This window comes from Serinus canaria, chromosome 5 (genome assembly GCF_022539315.1).
Source record: "Serinus canaria isolate serCan28SL12 chromosome 5, serCan2020, whole genome shotgun sequence".
Classification (NCBI taxonomy): Eukaryota; Metazoa; Chordata; class Aves; order Passeriformes; family Fringillidae; genus Serinus; species Serinus canaria.
The window spans coordinates 31,543,490-31,564,385 of NC_066319.1; the positions used below are offsets into that span (position 1 = coordinate 31,543,490).

At 35.7% G+C, this 20,896-nt stretch overlaps 1 protein-coding gene across 1 annotated transcript in view; it reads right to left on the minus strand.

Moving 5' to 3' along the window:
• Positions 1–20,896, minus strand: part of SPRED1 (sprouty related EVH1 domain containing 1) — a 61,433-nt gene that overhangs the window by 19,066 nt on the left and 21,471 nt on the right. Inside the window, exons 2-3 of the mRNA XM_009101952.4 lie at positions 8,056–8,230; positions 44–212 (exon numbers count right to left, since the gene is read on the minus strand). Of these exons, the coding sequence (XP_009100200.2) occupies positions 44–212; positions 8,056–8,230 (344 nt within the window). The remainder of the gene's footprint in view (positions 1–43; positions 213–8,055; positions 8,231–20,896) is intronic.

Sequence of the window (20,896 nt, forward strand, 5' to 3'; positions counted from 1 at the left end):
AATATTCATCCACCCCACCAAGTTTTTCACCTGAATTACATACCTTGAGAAATATCCTCTACTGCTCTCCGAATACCTCTATCAAATGCTCTTGCATCAGCAGGACTCTGAAATGTGAGGCCAAACTTTTTGTCATCAATCTTCCAGTGGTAAAAAGTAGGAGTAACTTTGTTGTAAACAAGGTCTTTCTTTAATGTGCATTCCAAAACCACCTTTCAGAAAGAAAAGAGAAGAAAAAGATATCAATGACCAATACAACAAATTTGAGAACAAAGGGTAGTCTTTGTGAAATACCTAAAACATACATCATAGAGGTCTCTTTTCAAATTTCTTTCTGCTACAAGGATGTAATTTTAACTTCATTTCCATTATGGCCAAATTATTCACTATCAGTTGCTGATAAATGGTATGTGTTTAAGACACTATTTGTTTACCAATTCAACCTTCCTGTTAAAAAATCTAATACCCATAAAAGTATCTCATACCTGCAACAACCTGTACAGACTTGGTAGACGTTCAATAACCGAAACAGGTCACATCCCCCTAAAAAGCATGATGTGTGCTGATATCAAATTTTACTGTATCACTGAGATCTACAAAACCTTTTAGCACTAGACTAACTTCATGCTGCTTTCAGGCAGATTTTCAGATTTCTCTCAGAAAGGCTACTAGACAAGTGAAAGTCATACAAGAGAATTCTTTAAAAAAATGAGATTAATAAAACCTAAAATCTTTATGAGTGTACTAGTGCCTGCACCTAGACAAAAAATACATTTGTGGCTCATGTACAGCTAATAAAAAAACAGTAACTGCAAATAATTAACAGAAGTATTTGGCTACAAAATCATTAGAGGTATACATGTACATTCAGTTCCAAAGCAAAGTCACAGTCTTCACATTGAATCATAAAATGGTTGCGTCGAAAGAAACCTCAAAGGGCGTCCAGTTCCAACTCCCTTGACGTGGGCAGGGGGCACCTTCCACTAGACCAGTTTGCTCACAGCTCTATTGAACATGACCTTGAACACTTCCCGGAATGGAACATTCACCACTTTCCTGGGCCACCTGTTCCAGTGCCTTACCATCTTCACAATAAAGAATTTTTCCTAGAATCTAATTTAAATCCCCCCCCTTTAAATTCAAAGCCATTCTGCCTTGGCTTGTCACTATATTTTCTGTTAAATAATCCCTATCCAGCTTTTTTGGCAGGCTCCCTTTAGGTACTGGAAAGCCTTATCATTTCCCCTTTAAATGGACTGGTTTTTAAAATATATTTGCATATTTATTTTACTGGTAAAAATTATTTTAAGCAACATTATTGCACTGAGTGTCTATTGGTTAAAAAAAATCCAGTGGGAACAAGAAAGTATGGAGGGAGATGCATTGATCTGCTCCCATTGCAGTACGATAAAGCTCCCAGCGAGATGTGTCTCTCTGTATTGGCATTTGATGATGGAGACCTACACTGACTGAGAGATGAATGAGGAATTTCAATATTCTACCATTTCATTGATGTACTTCTAGAATTTTTTCATTTTTTTGTTACATAAGTGGCTTAAAAAAAAAAAAAAGAAAATTCCTCACAGGGTATGGTAGAATTAGTTTAAGTACAAACAACTGAGAAAACCTCTCAAACTTAAAAAAATAAAAATATATTTCTGTATTTGGGTTATTCCTACATATTCTGTGTTCCTCTTCTCCTTTCACTGTCTAATTATTACACAGGCAAATGGGTTTTTTCTCTTGCACTTGATTATTTACTCCCCTACAACCCACCAGTAATCTTCTCCTCTCAAAAGAGGCCTTTTACCTCTGCCTCTAGAAGTATAATAATCTATCTGCACATATAAAGTCCTTCAGCATTAATGTAATTTTTTGTTTCTCCACTCAGATCTCCCTAAATGGTCAACAATATGTAGGTAAAACTGCTTAGAGGAAAACATAAAAAGGAATCTGTTTGCTGTAGGTCTGTGGGAAAAGTTGTTGCAGGAAGAAAAAAAGGATTATTCTGCAGTTCTAAGGTGCAACAAATAGTTGTTCTTTGTTCCTCTGGGTGATTTTAAACTTGCTTCCTCTTTCACAGAGCAGTTGAAAAGGAAGGCTTCTCACACCACTGCCTTTTCTAGATCTGAGAGCTCTTTAGGAGAAATCTCTAATACATTAACACCAACTATTTTCACAGTCTATTTTGTGTGCCGTGTCATCCAAAACATCAACAAAAAGTACTGCAAGCCTGATTTTATAGCATCACAATGAATTTCTAGTGCCCAAGGGATTAATCCAGATTACTTCATACTGAAAACTCATACCTAATAAAAATGTTACCACTAGAGATAAAAACTTCACTGAGTAGAAGCTACAGTTTTCAAAGACACAAACCAAACTAGAAAATTCCCAAACCAACTCCGTACAGCCCAAAAAGCAACACTCACCCCCCTACTTCCAACCCTCACATATGATATAACAAGCTTTGATTAACAAAACAAGTAAACATCCCATCCAACACTGTAATTGTTTCCAACTTGATTCAAGGAAACATCACATTAGAGAGAGTAACACTGATTTTTCCCATCTAAACCTATATGAAAACAAACTGCTTAACACAGAGGATATCAGTGAAAAGGCACTGAAAAGGGAAAAATATGGTGCACTAAAATTAAGCAAGACTTGATTCCTGCCCTACCTGAGAGAAAGCTGAAAAGCTATAGGTCTCAATTAGCAGTGAGACACAAATTTATAAACATCCAGAACTTAAATAGTATTTTTTACATTCAGAAATACAAAAAATGCAATTCAAATTAAAAAACATAACCATGCCTAGAAGCATTTTTCTCTCCCTGAAACACTTCTATGCTTTGCAGCAATAGTGAATTTTTAAATTGTAAAACCTAATTTTGCCAAAGGCTATCTTATGCTCAAGCATGTGAGCTATCATGGGGCCTGGGGAGGAAGTATCCTCATACACATATTCTCCCAAGGCCTGGAAATGGAAACCAAGCTGTTTCAATGCAGATATAATTCAAAACTCCAATTATTTTTAGTGCACTTTGCTATGGTTCAGAACTCTCCACATCATAGGTGAAGGTCACATACTCTTCCACATCGTTATCCAAAACATGCACTCCCAAACCTCTTTAGGTAGACCTTCCCCAAGATCTCCAGGGATAAACACAGCAAAGGCCTGAAAAATTGTAAATAAAATGCCTACAGCTTAACTAAGTTTCATTTCAAAAAACACCCCATGGGTTACTGTTCTGAAGGTTTTCTTCATTTGGAGACTTCAATATAAGACTTCCATACCACTATGAAACATCTACCTAGGCACTTAATGGAAAATGTTGCAGAATCATCAGACTCAAGACAGAAGAAAATCAGATCCACATGACCAAAATTTAAATTCTCAGAGCATAAATATAGAGCCCTATTTATGTTCTATGTCTCCTGTTATTTAGTAAAAAGCTCCCTTTAATATCTAGATGTCATTAAATGTAAAACTAATGAATTCATTGCTACTCAAAAATACTTGCTTGCCTAATATTTCTTTTCTCACCTCTAAAATTAAATCTTTAAAGGTAATAAAATCTGTTTGGCTTATGTAGAAAAGATCAATCTCCAGAGTCAGAAATTTTCTACTTCAGCACTTAAAAACCAAATATGTTTAAGCAGAAATGAGTATTGAAGATATGACATCATTATTTAGAGCTTATTTCAGAAAAAAAAACCCAAAAAACCACCAAAACTTTTGCATTTGATGCAAATTTCTATCTTGGTAACAGACCCAATAATTGAACATTTTGAGATCCTGGATACTATTTTACTGTTTTCTAGCTGTACTTTCAAAGCCTACAGGAGCACATGTAAAATAGGTTCACTGTTTCTCATTCCAACCCAAACCTACAAACATAAAAGCACATAGTTCCTCAATGCCTATTCTGCTTTACTCCCGGGAACAAGCAGCATGACCTGAGTATATTCATGCTACAGAGTATACGAACCCAGTGCCACAGTAACCATATGACATAATTATTCTATACATACTTTTGATTCAGTTCAAAAAAGAAGATAATGTACTGGGCTGTACTGCAGCCCATCAGAATAAACCTTCCCTCAAACTTCAAACACAATTTAAAAAGTAAATATTTAAGTTTGTAAAAAGCATATTTTTAGAAGAGAAAGGTATTTCTATTCAGTTTTAGCTTTGTCTCTCCCTTTACACAATTAGTTTTTATTCAAAGGAAAGATTTTAAACTTTGTTACTCCTGATTCATGAACTAAAAGATACTAGTAATATTTTTTTCCTCCTTTGATAAAAATTTCCGTGGCAAAAGTCTGGAGAAGAAAATAAACCAGAGAAGTCTATTAGACTTTGCATTCAAGAAGGTAAAATTCACCAAAGCCTAAAAACCAGTAAGTTTGAGCCAAATATGTGCATAGCTATTGAGATAGAAGAGAGCTACTGTAAACACAGAAAGGGAGAACAGCAGATCTGACCAGGTTCTGAGGGAGTGCAATTGTTCCAAGCAGACTGGCTGGAGCCTGATCTAGGAAGGTGATTATAATCAAGCGGGAAATGTGTAATTATGGGAAAAGTCTTCATGAAATACCCTTACATTCCAACACAAATCTAAACAACCTGAGCAAACTAGTGGGGAGCATTCTCTCTCAAATTAATTCAATGGAGCCACCACTTTGATTTTCTTCTCAGATAACTAGGATGCTTTTTGTGAACGCCACAAGATGTTTTAAATAGCTGCGTACTGCACAAGAATTATGGAGGTCTACATGTAGTCTGAAGTTGGTTCAGAGAACGGCTAACAGCAACCTGCCTCTCATGTCTAAAAAGAAATAAGACAAGCCCTCTCCAACAATAATCCTCAATATTTTGATGTTCATTCCAGAGTATTTAATTTATACAGCTGACTTACAGACTGAGATCTATTGTTATAATTAAATGCCTGCATAGCCTATAAAATACATGGAAATATCTGGCACACTGGAATGGAACTGCAATGTAGTTGTGAGAAGCAGCAACTAAAGCTAATTCCTCTTCAGTATAACCATTTAATAGGCATCTGGAAGATACCTCCAGTAAGTACCTCACCTATGGATTTCAAGCTGGTTTGGAGAGAACTTCACCCTTCTACTGACACATTGGTTAAACAGTTAAACTGGCATTATGATTCCCATTTATCTTAGGTAAAAGCTATAGATCTGAACTCCATTTACTTTCTATAACCTAAGATATTTCAAAACCGATGCTTCCCGAAGTCACAGAAAAGTGTTCCAAGTTCCATACTCTAGGTTTCCAGGATAAGGGAATTTCTGCACCTTTTCTGGAAGCTAAGCCAGTTCACAAAAGAAGAGACTTACTGGCCAGAGAAAATCAAGAGATAATCTTGATTAGAAAGGTATTTAAGCAACATGTAATGTGACTTTAGAGAATATAGGGAAGTTGATTTATAAAAATGACTCTCTCTTTTAATCCATAGAAGTATTTTCAGAAACCGCTGTGTGTACCTTGACAAAGGTTTAGTGAAATGGAAACCATGGTCCAAGTGACTTGTAGATATTACAGTAGATTAACTGTTAAACATTCCTGAAGACATATGTACTCAAGTCTGAATTACTAAAATGTTCAAAACTGTTTAGGAAGCTTTAAAAAAAAAATCTAACACTCTTTGCAAATATAATGGCAGAGCAGCCAACTAAGTAGCATACTACTAACTTCAAAGATTATTCAGGCATTGAGATTTACCAAGGGCATTCTAAAATGAGACTAAAGGGAAGTTGGTGCACAGGAACAGTAGATTCAGCATAACACTTCCATCAAATCTGAAGATTATCAAAATATTTGGTCTCAACTCAATAGCAAATACAGTGGCTTCCACTTTTACTTCACTTTTAAATAAAAATTAAAATATATAACTATTATGAAATATAATAGTCACCAGTCACTTCTATTTGGACTAAAACCCCACTTGTTTGGCTTCATTATAGAAAAGGTTAAAATTTGTTCTTGAACAGTGAATCCACAGGAATATCCTAAGAATGAATGTAAAACCATTAACCATATTGAAGGCATAATGATCAGAACAGTTTTAGAATCAGTGACGCGTCCAAGAGAATTTCTTTTTCAGTGCCTGCTCTCTTCTGCCCTTCTAAATAAGCACCATGACCTAATTTTGTCATCACATTTCTTGGTGTAGGATCTTGTTCCTTCTGTGCCAAGCGGGGTCGTGTTGCATTCCATACAACTTGGTCGTTAATTCATTACACATTAGCTGTTGCTTATAATTGCATTAACTGAAGTCAGTAGAAATACATGAATACACAGTGACTTTCATTCAGTTATCTATTAATTACTGGTTCTCCAGTGTTCTTCTCCACACCCTAAATTTACATTTGTTCGTTCCCTGAGCTTTATTCAATATACACAGGAGAGATGTTCATCCTAGCTGCACTTCTCCCACATTTTATCCCGTGTTTTTGAGAGGCTGACTTCCAACAACAACTTCTCATAACTACAACAAGATTACAATCTTGTTAGGTCACATTTGGGGGACCTGTACAAGGAAGACAGATGGACACAGGATGGGACACACACACCAAAAAGCCAAAACCAAAACAAACTGTTCAAGACAATAAAGGTTTGGAAAAAATATTCATGCTAACATGAGCTTGATTTTAGACAGGAAGAGGAGGAGAAACATTTAAAACCTTCCACCAGAAGGGGAAACAAAACAAGTCTTGCTTAGGGGAAATGGGAGAGAGGACACTGCAAACAGATCAGGACACTGATGACCAGACATTTTTATATGCGTGAAGGCAAAACATTAAACCAGTCTCAACTTCAGAGCTTTTTATTTTTCTTAAGGCAAGCTGTGAATATTCCAAGTATTAAGAATTAAGAAAAAATTATCAAGTATCTCTAAATGCAATTAAGCTTCTCAAAAAGAGCCTCAACAAGGCTAAAAAAAGTTCTGAAGGGAACTACTGCAAAGTGAGGAAGGAACTGCAGGTGCACGTAGCTGTGCGGGAACACAGGGTACTTTGCTAATTGCGCTACGCCCCACTGAAACAACTGAGTCAGCAGAATTTCTATTTATATGCTCTCTTCCTACAATAGTCACAGTCAAGGCAGAAAACTCAGCAGTCCTGCCTCAGGGGAGAAACCGGTGTGCTTGAGGAAGGGTCAACAGTACAGTATAAGAAGTAATTCTATCTTTTAAGCTTACAGAGGAGTCAACGTTCATTTGCAGAAAATTACAAATTCTTGAAAAATGTCATTAAGATGGAGCTTTTGTGCCTTCTCTACTTCTCTTTGTTTCCACAGTAAAACACAGCCCCATTCAGCAATCTATTTGCCATACAAGTAAACCAAGCAATTCTTAGTAAGCCCATTTTGTCTTCCTTAGGTCTGCATGTAGAAATGGCTGAGATCCTGCATCAGTTTTCCTTTTGTGAGGCTGATTTTCATCATGCCTCTTAAGAGACATTTATTACTGGTATTTTATGTAAGGTAGCTGATGAATGAATACTGTCTATGTATTCATCAAACCAGGTCAATTCTTGGACCTGTCAGCTTCATGCTGTCTTTCAATATGAAGCTGTTCTCATCTAAAATGGCTTCTTTTTGTCATAGCCATATTCCACAGCTAACCAAATCACTACTGAGCAATTCCATCTGGTTTCATGTTCTTAGTAAAATTCTCATTTCCAACACTCCTCTAAATGCAGTATCACTGGTATAGAAACAAGATTTAACTCTAATATTTCATTGGAAGAAAAACTGATAACAAAATTTTTCCCAAAATGGATGGAGAGTTCCTAAAAAAAAAAAAAAAAATCAATGCACTTGATTCCAAAAAAGCAGAATCAAAACCAAATAAAATAACTGGCTCTTTTGGTACACAATCATTGGTATAGAGAAGTTCAGCAGCAGCATTAGACTGAGACTATAAATTTACTTGTAATCCATAGGCAATAATAAGCAAGCATCTATACCTATGTCCAATACAGTTTTAGTATAAACATTAAATAGATAAAAATGGTTACCGTTTTATCCCTGAGTCGCTCTCCATGGATAAGAAAATCAGCACAGCTATTTTCTTCCTGGGGAATGACTTTGAAGACTGTGACACAGCTTAGTCCACCCCCTCCAAGTGGTAACCATCCACCACTTGAGTCATCCCGGGTCATCACCACAGCTCGCACTCGTGCATAACTATTACTGAAAGAGAAGCAAAAGAAGACATTAGTTTTCCATAAACATAAAAAGTCTAGTAAAACCTAAGCCTAGTAAAAAACAAAACAAAACCAACAAACCCACAACCAAGATCACAATAATTAGCACTATCTCTCCACAAACATCACCTAGAATAAAACAATCTGTCTCCCCACAAACATCACCTAGAATAAAACAATTTAAGATCACCCTCTAAAAAACGTTCCTCTGTATTTTTGCGCCTTCATAAGGACTTCTCAGAGGTCATGATCTTTTGTAAAAAGGCTTAACCAGAGAACATAGTTGCCAAATCAAGACTCATATTCTTCCAAAACCTTTACACTCAATGATCTAGCTAGAGGGCAGGAAAGAGAATACGAATCAACTCCTGATTTATTTTAGACTAATCATGAAGCCAGTCAGCCATCATGAAATCGCACAGAAAAGGGAATAAGAAAACAGAAAGAGGTCAGGCCTTCTGTCACTGAAATCTAAACAAGAACAGGCTTCTAGCCAGAAATCCTGCTTCCCTTCATCCATCCCTCCTCCCCAAGCATATAATTCGTTCTTTGCAAGGGTAGGTCAGGACACACATGGTGGGGTTTGAAAACAGAACCAGTTACAACTACTTAAGACCCACATTTGCAGTGTCTACTTGCCACTTCTCTCCTGTATTTGCATCGTGTATAAAATTACTTTAATTTTACAATCTAACATATTTTTCCATCATTTAGTATTTTTATAAAATTAAACAAATTATTACCATGTCATTACTTAAAAGCCAGACTCCAGAGTATTGGAAAAAGAGGTTTTGGTAATTTCCCTCTTTCTCTACTCTTAGTTTTTTGTTTTAAATTAAATGAAAACTTTTAGCTTTGGTTATGTATTTGCCACTACATCACTTGGAAAACCCCATGGTTTGCCGAGGATAAGAGGCTACATTTGAAGTACAGTTTACTGGATGAATGTAGCAGTTGATGATTGAACATCTCAACACCTTAAAATAAAGTGTTACCTTTTTGCAACATATTCCTGATTGAGGGTTTAAGTATTTATGCCACCTAGCACCAGTGATGCCAAACCTAAGGGCTGAAGAAGAAATATTAGAAGAAATCAAAGTTCCTTCTATATTTGAGATAAAACTATTCATGAAGCTGTTGCACTTTTAAAAGATCACTGCTTTCTTTTCAACACTCCCCTGAAAATCCCAAAAATAACAAAGGTAGGCTTTTTTGCATAATTAATATGTAACATTCTCACACACATGTATGATTCATAAATATGATTCATTTGTGTGGATATATATATATATATATATATAATATATATATATATATATATATATACACAAACACACACATATATATAAGAATTTTGCTGCAAGCATGGAAAGCCTAAGTACATACCAGTTTGTAGAATGGAAAATTTTACAAGACTATAAATTTTTATCTTGTAAGAAGCTGTATTTAGTTTGCTGCCTCTGAGCAAAGTCCCCTTCTCTCTCTAAATCTCATAGTTAAAATGATGGTTCAGTCAATGTTGCTCACCATTTCTTTGCCAACAACTTTTAGTAAAGTACTCAAACACAGCAGACAAATATAATAAAGAAAAATCCAGTCCTTCATGGTATGCATCTATCACAATTTCAGTATCTGCAAACACAACTGGCTACATCTCAATGCTGAATATTATTACTGAAAGTTGAATCATTCATTCACTGGTCTCTATCACTGTGTTTCACTCAGAGCTAAGGTCAGACTGCAGTTATGCACTTCATACATAAGTAGTCTTTCATCTCATTCCCCTCAGAGGAGCCTCTTCTGACAGAAACTGAGGACACCAGGACTCTCCTATAAACCAATAAGAAATAGGATGCAACAATTGGTTAAGCCTAAAAACTATCTTTGTATTCGCAATTTAAGTGAACCACAAATTTAGCTTTTAAGTTTTTCACTCTATAAATCTGGTTGCAAATCTGAATATTAGAGCTTTAATTTATATATCAACCAACTGCAGCTAGAATTCAGTTAAGGAGAACTTCCCTTAGGCTACATGAGAAAAACCTACAACATTAATTTTTTCTTAAAATGGAAGTTCACACTCGATATACATTTTCTCTCCAAGAACTGCTAAGAAGCAAAGACAGAGGTTTAAGCTACTTCCTTTCAATAGAGTTCTCTGTCAGTGTTGAGTTTTTCCCCCTATACTATACTGAGATGCTTAGTCTGGTCTAGTTAACAATCTTTTGATTTGCTTTTCATATATTCCAAATGAATGTTTTAAACATTTATCCTTTCAAATATTTTATAAACTACTATCAAATCCACTGCATTAGTGCAAAATAAAATTCCCCAAAAGGTAATATTTAATGAATAATCTTTTAAATTGAAACAAGCCAGTTTTTCCATATAACCATCCTGTAGATTTACAGGACAAATTCTGTACTTGTAAAAATGCCTAATTCTACAAAAAGATTTTTAGTTTTATGTTTCTTTTGGTGGTTGTTTTAAAGTATTTTTTAATATTTGAATGGAACTCACAATTGGTAACAATAGCTATTTTTAACAACAACACAAGCTGGTTTGCAATTAACCAGAATGCAGCGGCAGGACCTATAAATGATTCCCATTTCCAAAATCCTCTGCAAACAAAACAGGATCTGCATGTCACACTACTGGCACTACAAAAGCACTTTGAAGTCTCGTATCTGTAAGCATTATAGCCCCATCTACTCCTGGGAACTTTAGAATGAATAGTTAAACTGCTGGTGTACCTTAGCAGCCAAAAAAAGGGCAGAGGAGGCTGTAGTGTTTTCCTAACACAGCCTAAGGTTTTTACCTACTCTTGCATGTTTAGCAGCTTTATCAGGAATACCTGAACAAAAGAAAAAACAAACAAACAGGGCAATCAGTTGAGCATTGCTCTTACAAAGCCTTTACCAGAGCTACCACAAGAGAGTGAAATGGAGCATGAAGGCAGCATTGCAACAGCAGGTCCAAAGCTACTGTACAGCCAACCTTTCCTGAGACTACCCGGTTTTGGTTCTGGCCACTGGAAATTCTTGAGGCAGAGCAAGGTTTAAAGGAAATGGTATTCTGGACAAAGGAGCATGCTGCTTTCTTAAAGTCAGTCCTGAGGATCAGTAAGACTGGGGACAAGGACTGGAATCCAAGATCTTTTACTTTTTAGTAAAAGATGCCCTTACTTTTTAATAAGGAAACAGATCTCTCTAACAACTGAGTGCCTCAGGTAGGAGATAAGAGTATGGTATTCTAATGTGATTAAAGGGAATTATAATTTGGAATAAAGGAGAAAGAGAAAAAAAAGGTTATCTACACTGTTGTCTCCATCTAGCAGTGAAGACTTACTGAGGAGTACAGTATGTGTCTGAGTGCAACAGCTAGTAAACCTGAAACAAAGCAATTTTAAGATAGCATAATAAGTATGTTGTGTGAAGTTTCATTCTAAAAAATATAATCAAATGAAGATTATTCTTATACCAAAAATCAAAATCTGAAGTGGGGTGAATTAAGCAGCCTAAAAAAGCATTAGGGGCAAAATCAAAAGGTTATAAACCATAAGTGGACAGGAAAGATATGACCTACAGTCCTTGTGTGTTTATATCACTGCAATGCTCAGGCCCAAACTGATTTATAAACTGGATGACTAAACTGTTGTGCAAGTGCAGGAGGCACATCAGTGGCCAAGACAGGCTGGGACCTTCAGCTCAACAACTAAGGAACAAACCTGCTTTTGGTGGCTGGAGAATAAACACAATTGTAAAAAAGGGGAAGAGATGTTTGGATAGTGGGGAAGCAGCCATCTTGTTGCTTTACATATATTTTAACCTAGTTTCAACAGTCTGCAAACCTATCCTCTCCTAATTCATTTTAAACACTGACATTCTTCTACTTGTACTGCATTTTGCACAGTTTAATATAGGACTGAAAAACAAAAGTGATTTCAGAAATGTTGCCTAAAGTGATTGTATTGTAATTGCAAATTCTTTTTTTTTTTTAGTATTGTACAGCTACTACCATTACCATCGAGAAATCTGAATCTGCAAGTGGAATTATAAACTGAACCATAAGAGAAACTGACTCTTTCAGCTTTGGTAAAAATATTTAGAATTAAAATTTCTTTCAAAGCTGGAAAGCAGATTTGAAGAAAAGGACCTCGAGTTTCATTTGGACACCAAGCTTAACACAAGCCAAAAACATGCCCTTGGGACAAAGGAGGCCAACAATTTCACCAGCAGGTCACAGAAGCTGATCCTCTGTCTCTAGTCAGCCCTACTGAGGCTACATCTGGAGAGCTTTGTCCAGTGTTGGACTTCCCAGTACACAAGAGATATGGACCTTGGAGTGGGCCCAGCAGAGTGCAACAAAAATGATTAAGAGACAGAAGCATCCATCATATGAGGGAAGGCTGAGAGAGCTGGGAAATCTTAGGCAGAAGAAGAAAATACTTGTGGGTATTAGTGTGTACAAATAGCTCAAGGGAGGGTGCAAAGAGGATAGACAGAGGCTTTTTCAGTGGTGCCCAGTGAGAGCACCGGTGGCAACGGACACAAACTGAAACACAGGGAGTTCCCTTTGAACATCAGCAACCACTTCTTCACTGTGAGGGTAACCAAGTACTGACACAGGTTATCCAGAGAAATTGTGGAGTTGCCATCCTTGAAGAGTTCCAAAATCCACCGGGACACAGTCCCAGGTAAGCAGATTTAGGTGACCGTTCCTTGAGCAGCAGGGAAGATGACAACCGGAGATGCCCTGCAAGCTCAGTTATTCTTTCTTTTCTTTAATATCATATTTCAAAGCACAGCAATTTCAAAAAAATACAACTTCATAAATATAATCCATAAATATATGGGTTAATTTAGAAGAATTCATGATACTTTGAAGCAAAAGATGCCACTGTGCAAACTGCTATTTAAACACATCTGACAAGGCTAAAGGGAAAAAAAAAGGCATTTTGAAAAATCATGACACACTCTGCTATGAAATTGCACTATCTTTGCTGGCACCCACGTAACAGCTTCAGGCTGGTCTCCAAATGTGAAATGGTCATGGATCAAGGCTCTTTACCTTTGACTGGCACTTTACACACATACTTTACTCCCTCCAACTTCTGGTGCAATATCCTTTTGTGTTTCTAGCCTTACCAAAAGAACATACATTGGCTTTTTATGGTTCTTATAATCCAAACAGCTTAGCAGAATACTTTATGATTCCCAGATAGAGAAGTGCTCATGAGTACATGCATGTCCATGTACCAAAAGGTACTCTCAAGACCACTAAGCTAAAGTCTGTTCTACTTGCAGATAGCATTTTTTGAGCATTGACTCAATATAGAAAGAAAAATCATGTCACCAATACCAGATGACCTTATCAGTACACTGCTGATGTTATAAACCCTTTGTTACTAAAGGCTTAGAGAATGAGTGCCACTGGCACAAAATATTAATGACTTACCTAAAACAGAAGGAGATGCAAATGTAGCACAAGTGCTAAAGAAGACAGAATTTATATCAAGAAAATGTATGACAGCCTACATTCTTATTTTTTAACGAAGAGGATATTGCCATAATAACAGCTACTAAATGAGGCTTTGCTTAAAATGTCTGTTATCTTTCTCCTCTCAAAATTATATCAACAAATCAGAATATACACCAAACTCTGCTGCTAGAATGCAAGACTTATCAGATTTTCTCCTTTAAAAAGAGGCAAGAGGTATTCCTCACAATAAACAGCAAATGTGCATGGCTACTATGCCTAGGAAGTTTATTTCTTTGAGGGGTTTAGTAGGGAAAGAGAAGAAACTACAGACAAATGCTGTTACAATTAGGATATTGGTAACCACACTGATTTACTGAAGACCTTTGGATTTTGTCAAAAAACCTGAATGGAATATTTCTGCTCAAATAACAAACCCCAAAAACCAAAAGAAAACAACAAGAAGAAATTATATGTACAGAAACCTGAGCTATCAAGCAAAATAGCTTAAAACCAAAATGGTAAAAGGAAAAAGCTACATAGGAAACAGTATTACAAAAGGAAGGGATAACTGGTATCCTGAAAGAGCCAAAAATACATTATTACAATTATTATTTAGTAGAAGAGGCTCATAAAACAAGCTGTTTAACAGTGTACCTACAATTCAAAAGAGAAAATGAGATACAAATGAACAAGTGTCAAAATACTATATTGCTGTCATGAAGTGTTCTTTTGGACACAATATAAGAATAATTTTTAAAAAATTAAAGTAGGAATGGGGATATAGTGTTCCTATTTGAATACAGACAATTTAAGATTTCTGTCCATGTAAAGTAATCAATTCTGCAAGGATGAAAGGCTGCAGCTGTAAACTCTTTTGCAAAGCACAAGAACATAGGAAGAATGGAGAAGCTGTTAAGATTTGAAACCCATCAAAATTACTTATAAAGTACATATTTGACATTTGTATGAAAACATTTTAGCTCTGCTACCCAGCATTTTGTCTTCTTTGATAATTGTAGCTAGTTTCTATTACTTCTGTATGTCATCTATGAGGGTTGGTTAAATGAAGTAATATTTATCACACAAAAGATAAACACATACTTGGATTCTACTCCTTTTAAAGAAACTGCCTTCTGAAGGCCTAAATTTTCATAATAGAAAGAGTTCTCTAACACCATCTGGTCAAGGCATATTACTTAGAAAATGGCATCGAATATAAAATGCACAATCAAATAAAAAACAAAAAAAACCTTATTTTTCTTTCTACCCTTCCCCACAAAAATTAAAAAGACTAGAGGTAGCATTTGAAGACGGCTCTACAGGTTCTGGACACATGTAGCAGAACTAAATAAATAGCATATAATATGTAATTTCTCTTTGTAGTAGTTTAAGAGATAAGCTAGACATGGAAGATGCTTTCTGATCACTTTCACAGCTGCCTGTTCACAACAGAGGACTGCTGCTACCAAGGACTTCTGGATTGAATTCCATCCAGTTTTAGCCAGATGGGTAACATAATTCAAGTGGTCAGATCCTGGTACTCATGTACCCTCCAAGTTTAATGGGTTTTCTGGAAAAAAACCCCAAATTTGCCTCATTTTTACATGCTGACAGCCATAATTCCAGAAATATCCACTTGCTATTCTAGCCTGTCTTCCCTTTTCTGTATATATTCTCATAGTTTTTGCTTCTTCCTTACCTCAGAATTTCTGAAGATCCACAGGAATCTCTTAATTCCATTTATAGTACATAACTGTCTGTACCCTCTTTTAATTCTGTGAAATCATTACTTGTTTCTTACCAAGTTATTGAGTACTGATGCCATGCATTAATTCTGATTTGCTTACCATGAAAATGTGTAGAGAAAGATGGAAAAGCCCACAAATAAAACAAGAGAAAGGGGTTTGGGTGCTTTTAGTGAGAAAAGTTACCATTTCTTTCCAACCTTGCAAAAACAAAGAAACATCTTAAGAAATGACGGAACACAAGCTTTTCATTTTCTTGAGCTCCTTAGCAAACAAGCCCAAGTCTGCAGCCTAAGGCAGATTCCACTGAAACTAAGACAACTTGACACTTCCAGTAAATTTCATCAGACAACACCATCCAGTCTAGATTTTTTTTTTTTTAAAGTGAAGCTTGCAGATTCAGTTGCACTTTTCATTTTCCTGGGAATACTATAATCTAGGAAAACAATTTATGGAAAGATTTTAGGTAATATTTGTATCTGAACAGGTCAGAATTCTCTCTTCTCTCACAGCCATTGTCTTCCAGTCTTATATGCTCAAAAGTCAAAGTATGAAGTATGCAAGTGCAATTGAATCACTCTCATTGTCAAAGCTGGTCATCTAGCCACTGAGGTTATGGATTTCAGGACTGGAAACCTTGTTAATAGATGTGAATACATTAATCAACTCGCCATTTTTTAATAAAGTTCTAGACCACTAAAATAAGATGAAGGTAACTAACACATTCCTTAAAAACAATTTTAACTACCCTAAGGTTCCACAGACTAAGGTACAATAAGCACCTCACTTAAGGTACAATAAGTATATTATTTTCAAACAAGCACCTGTGTACTTTTTATCCCACTGCTTGTTGTATTTAGGAATAGAACTCCACAAATGCTCAGATAGCTATTATTTTCCTCCACCTAAGAATTTATACAGCAAAAATAAAAGACAAAGCTGTTATACTTTCACAAACAGGTCAGAAAACTACATCACAGATTTTTTGTATTTACCTTGCCTGAATTTCTGCCAGGTCATCCTGGACTACAGACCCTTTGGGCCACAGAGCATCTGTAATGAGCATCAACCAATGAAGCTCAGAGTTGCTTGTAGGTGTACAGAGCTTATGGGGTGAACTGCTACATACTCTTGAACTTTTGGCAATGCATTATGGAAGAAAAAAGCATCAAACCTACTGAGCTTACTCACCTAAAATAATCCTTGATATTAGGTAGGCAAGCACAAAATCTAAATTTTATTCTTATCACATTAAAAGAAATTTCTAAAGGGTACAGGTCATTTCTGGCATGCATTTCCCATTCAGCCTCCACAGAAAAGGAACAGAACCTGGAACCAAATAAAGCATATCCACACTTATAAAAATAGTCAAACAGCCTTGCGGAGCTGTGAGATTGCTAATGAATATGTATACAAGAAACATTCATGTGGTTAAACCCATGCAAATTGAAACTGTGGCATCATTCATTGATACTGTTAAATCTAAAGCTTGGCTTAACATTTACACTGACATGGCTTTTCAAGGACTTTAACCACACAATATAAATGTAAGTGATCTTGCAAAGTAAATTATGTTCTAAGAAAATCCCTGATGCTAAATTTCTTTTAACGTAATAAAAAAACAGTAAACATCCAAAAGGACATTTCAAACATACACAAATGGATAAATCATTGATGTATGCACTAACAAAACAGAAAGACTCAAACCAAACTACAAGATGCTTAACAACACCAAAGTCAAAGTAAAAAAGAAAGTCCAAATGAGCCTTAAGAAAAAAGCTTATGAACTTAAAGAACCTTTTTAAAGGTGTATGTCCACTGACCAAAAAAAAGAAGTTACCATTCCCTTGCTACACAGCATCACATTTCATGGCTTGAACCAGTCTTTTCTGTAGTTTTAACAAACCATGAATATTTCAGAGAGAGGAAGTAAACAGAAATAAACAAGCGAAAGACAAATGCAAATACTTCTATTATGATAGTTCATCATACCAGAAAAAAAAAATTATAAGATTATACAAAATGTTTCAATGGTATGCCCTTTATATTTGTCATACATCCACATGAATAATGTAACTTAGATAGCCATTATATAATTGTATTATTATGTTTGATAATCTCAGTAATAATAAGCAGTCTAACCAGCATTCTAAGTATAGAAATGTGTGACCCACGGGCCCTAAGGTGAGAACATAGGAATTTTAACAGCACATCCCAAAAAATAATTAAGCCTTGGTTTACTACATTCCCCATTCCAGTTACTGCTAAAATATTATTCTTCACAAGTTTCTACAAAAAGCTGCCTGTAATGAATACATGGGTGGTGTATGAACCTAACACAGAGACAAGCAATAATAAGGCACGGTGAGGCCTCTGAGTTCAAAATGAAGATTATTTAAGTTCCATTACTTGCTGCTTTTCCAGAAGAAAAGTTTAGAAACTTGTAAGCAACTGCACAGAAAAAGAGTAAGGACTACACATGCATTCCCCTTCCTCATCAAATATGCAATAAACCAAAATAAGAACAAATTCACACTTTATAAATGATAGTCATGAGAACTCCTACAATAATCACTGAATCTCTGTCTATTCAGCAACTTAAAGGGGATCCACCAGGTACATTTTCCTTGTTTTGGCAACAACACAACCCTAAACAAAGGGTTTACAACAGAAATGATGAGATAATGAGATAATTTAGTGCTATAATCACATCTCCTTGTTTCTTTTTTGGACTTTTAAAACCGTTAATACCATTAGAAGGAAATGGCCTTAAACTGATGAAGGATAGGCTTAGATATTAGGGAGAAGTTCTTTATAGTGAGCGTGGAGGGGCGCAAGAACAGGTTTCCCACAAAAGCAGTGAATGCTCCATTTCTGGAAGTCTTCAAGGGTGTCTTGGATAGGGCTTTGAGCAACCTGGTCTAGCAGAAGATGCCCCTGCCCAAATCTTCCTCTAGATGACCTCTGGGCTCCCTTTGATTGTAAATCATTCTATGATAAATTAGGGTGGAACTTCACCCTATGGAAGAAATTCTGAAAAAGGTGATGGAGACAGCTAAGTCAAACTGTACAAAATAGATGATTAGAGTACCAAGAAAGCAAGTGCAACATTGCAGACAATGCAAGCTCAAAACAGTTTTTAGACAGTAGAATCCAAGCAAGGAGTGAAAACAACAGCCTTTTAGCTACAGTCAATCTATGAAACAGAAACATCACATAGGAATAGTTAGGCAAGTTTTTTTTTTCTGTTGCAGCTCTGACGTCAATATTGCACAGCTTTACTAGACAAAGCTGATTGCTATCCACTATAAAAATGTTTTAAGTGAAATTTCCCCCTTTTATTTTACAAAATAAAGTGTAATAGCTTATAAAATATAGGCTAAAGTACAAACCTAAAAAAAACCTTACTAAATTAATGAGATATACATGAAGCCATTCCAAAAATATTTGTGTCTTTGTATTTAACAGTACCGGAAATGAATCATGGCTACATAATTCAAGAAATACAACCAGAAAATTAAATATCTCCGCTTAGAGAGACCGAAGACATTATCTATTCAAAAAAAAAGGAGAAATTAAACTGGTAGAACAGACAAATAGGTGAAGATGGAGAAGATCAAACTCAAGGATTTCAATTTGGCTCTTTCGTTAGTACCCATGCGTTTTGTTACAGATCTTTGCTCTTACTGCAGCAACAGAAGGACCTTCTATATTTATATTCCAAGGACAGGGTCTACTATCAAAACAGTGATGATTACAAATAATTTTCCTTTACTATAAACAACAACGGATTTTGAGTACCTTTATCTGCATGGATACTGTCCAAGTAACTCAAATAAGGCAGGAGAAGTCATTAACTGTTTTATTAGATGAAGAAAAGCAATCAACACTTTATTATGCATGCTGAAAAGCAAAGTTTAAAGTCCAACAGCATATTACAAGTAACTGCTTTGGTGGTGCTAACAAACTCTAAATTTTGAGCTAAAATGTTTACACTTTAGGAATTTAGGCTTCAAGTATCAGCTGCATCACACACGTTCATCTGACAGAATTCTGTACATTTTGCTCAAAACTCAGTATTAGGAATGCATTTATCACATATGAGCTTTACATACAGGATGTAAAACAGTGGTTTTAAGGGCTCTGCTTCTTAAATTTGGTTTCCCAAATATCAATAAATTAAATTGAGTTGGAAGAGAAGAAAGAATCTTCTCTAGTCATGCAGAAACCTAGACAGATTCATTTCCCTTTAAGTCCAGTAATATCAGGAGGAATGGATAAAGACGTATTTAGTCAGTAAATTCTTAGAAATAGTAATACTGATAGAGAGAAGCAATTATTTGAGTAGAAGAATTTTGAAACTGTCACTCTACTTTTAGATACCATTAGGTAGCTAAATCCTTGTAGCTCATCCTTGTTTTCTTCACCCCTGTGTTGACTGGGAAGTGTTGTGTGCCTAGTACTCAATACAACCATCTATATGAGGCATTTTCACAGAAGACTGAGTAAAAACCTAATATTGCCTATTCTACATAAAAAAATGATTAAAAAATCAAACAAAAAACAGCTGACACAGTTGTTTCTTTAGGAAGCACCAAAAAACTCCCAAAAAACAAACAAACAAAGATTGCCTCAAGTGTTACTTAAGGAGCAGAAGACAGACCTAAAATGCCAGAAGTCAAGTAACCAAAGTGAAGTAACAGATGTTTCAAAAGTCAGTGACATTAAAAGACTGGGGGGAAAAATATGGTTTGTATAGATTGTCTGCTGTCAAGTAAATAACAGTAGTGGAGAAAAAAAAGGAGAGAGAAAAAAGGAGAAGAAAAAAAAGGAGAGGAAAAAAGAAAAGAAGGAGAAGAAAAATAAGGGATGCAGAAGAAGTAGGAAAGAGAAAGAAAACAGTATCTCCTTTTCCCAAACAAGAAGCAGACACATGAGGAAAAACTAGGTGCCCTTCATCAATGACAAGCATAATCACAATGCACATCATTGTTTGACATGAAACTGTTATGATATGGCTTTCTATAATACACTGGGTTGTTTTTTTTCTGGACTAAATGGGCAGTATAAAATCTTGCAGCCAAATTTAAGTTAAGAAAAAAATGGTTGGATTGGTTCCAGTTAAAAACCCAAGAGTAAGATAGAAATTTTTCATTTTAAGTTGTATATTCATTAAGTAATTTCCAGCAAATAGTTATTGTATCAAAATCTATACCATATTACCAGTTTTAACAGGTGGAAAACTGGTAATCATCATGAAGAAGTGGACAGAATGATTTAAAGAAGCATTTCCAATGAGCAAGCATTTCCAACTGAAAATGCAGAGCAATCAGATTTCTTTAATCTTTTCTGAAACTATTCTCTGCAGCATGATCTCAGGAGGTCCTTTAACAGAGACTTGTGAGAGAGCACAAAGCTGCTGACAG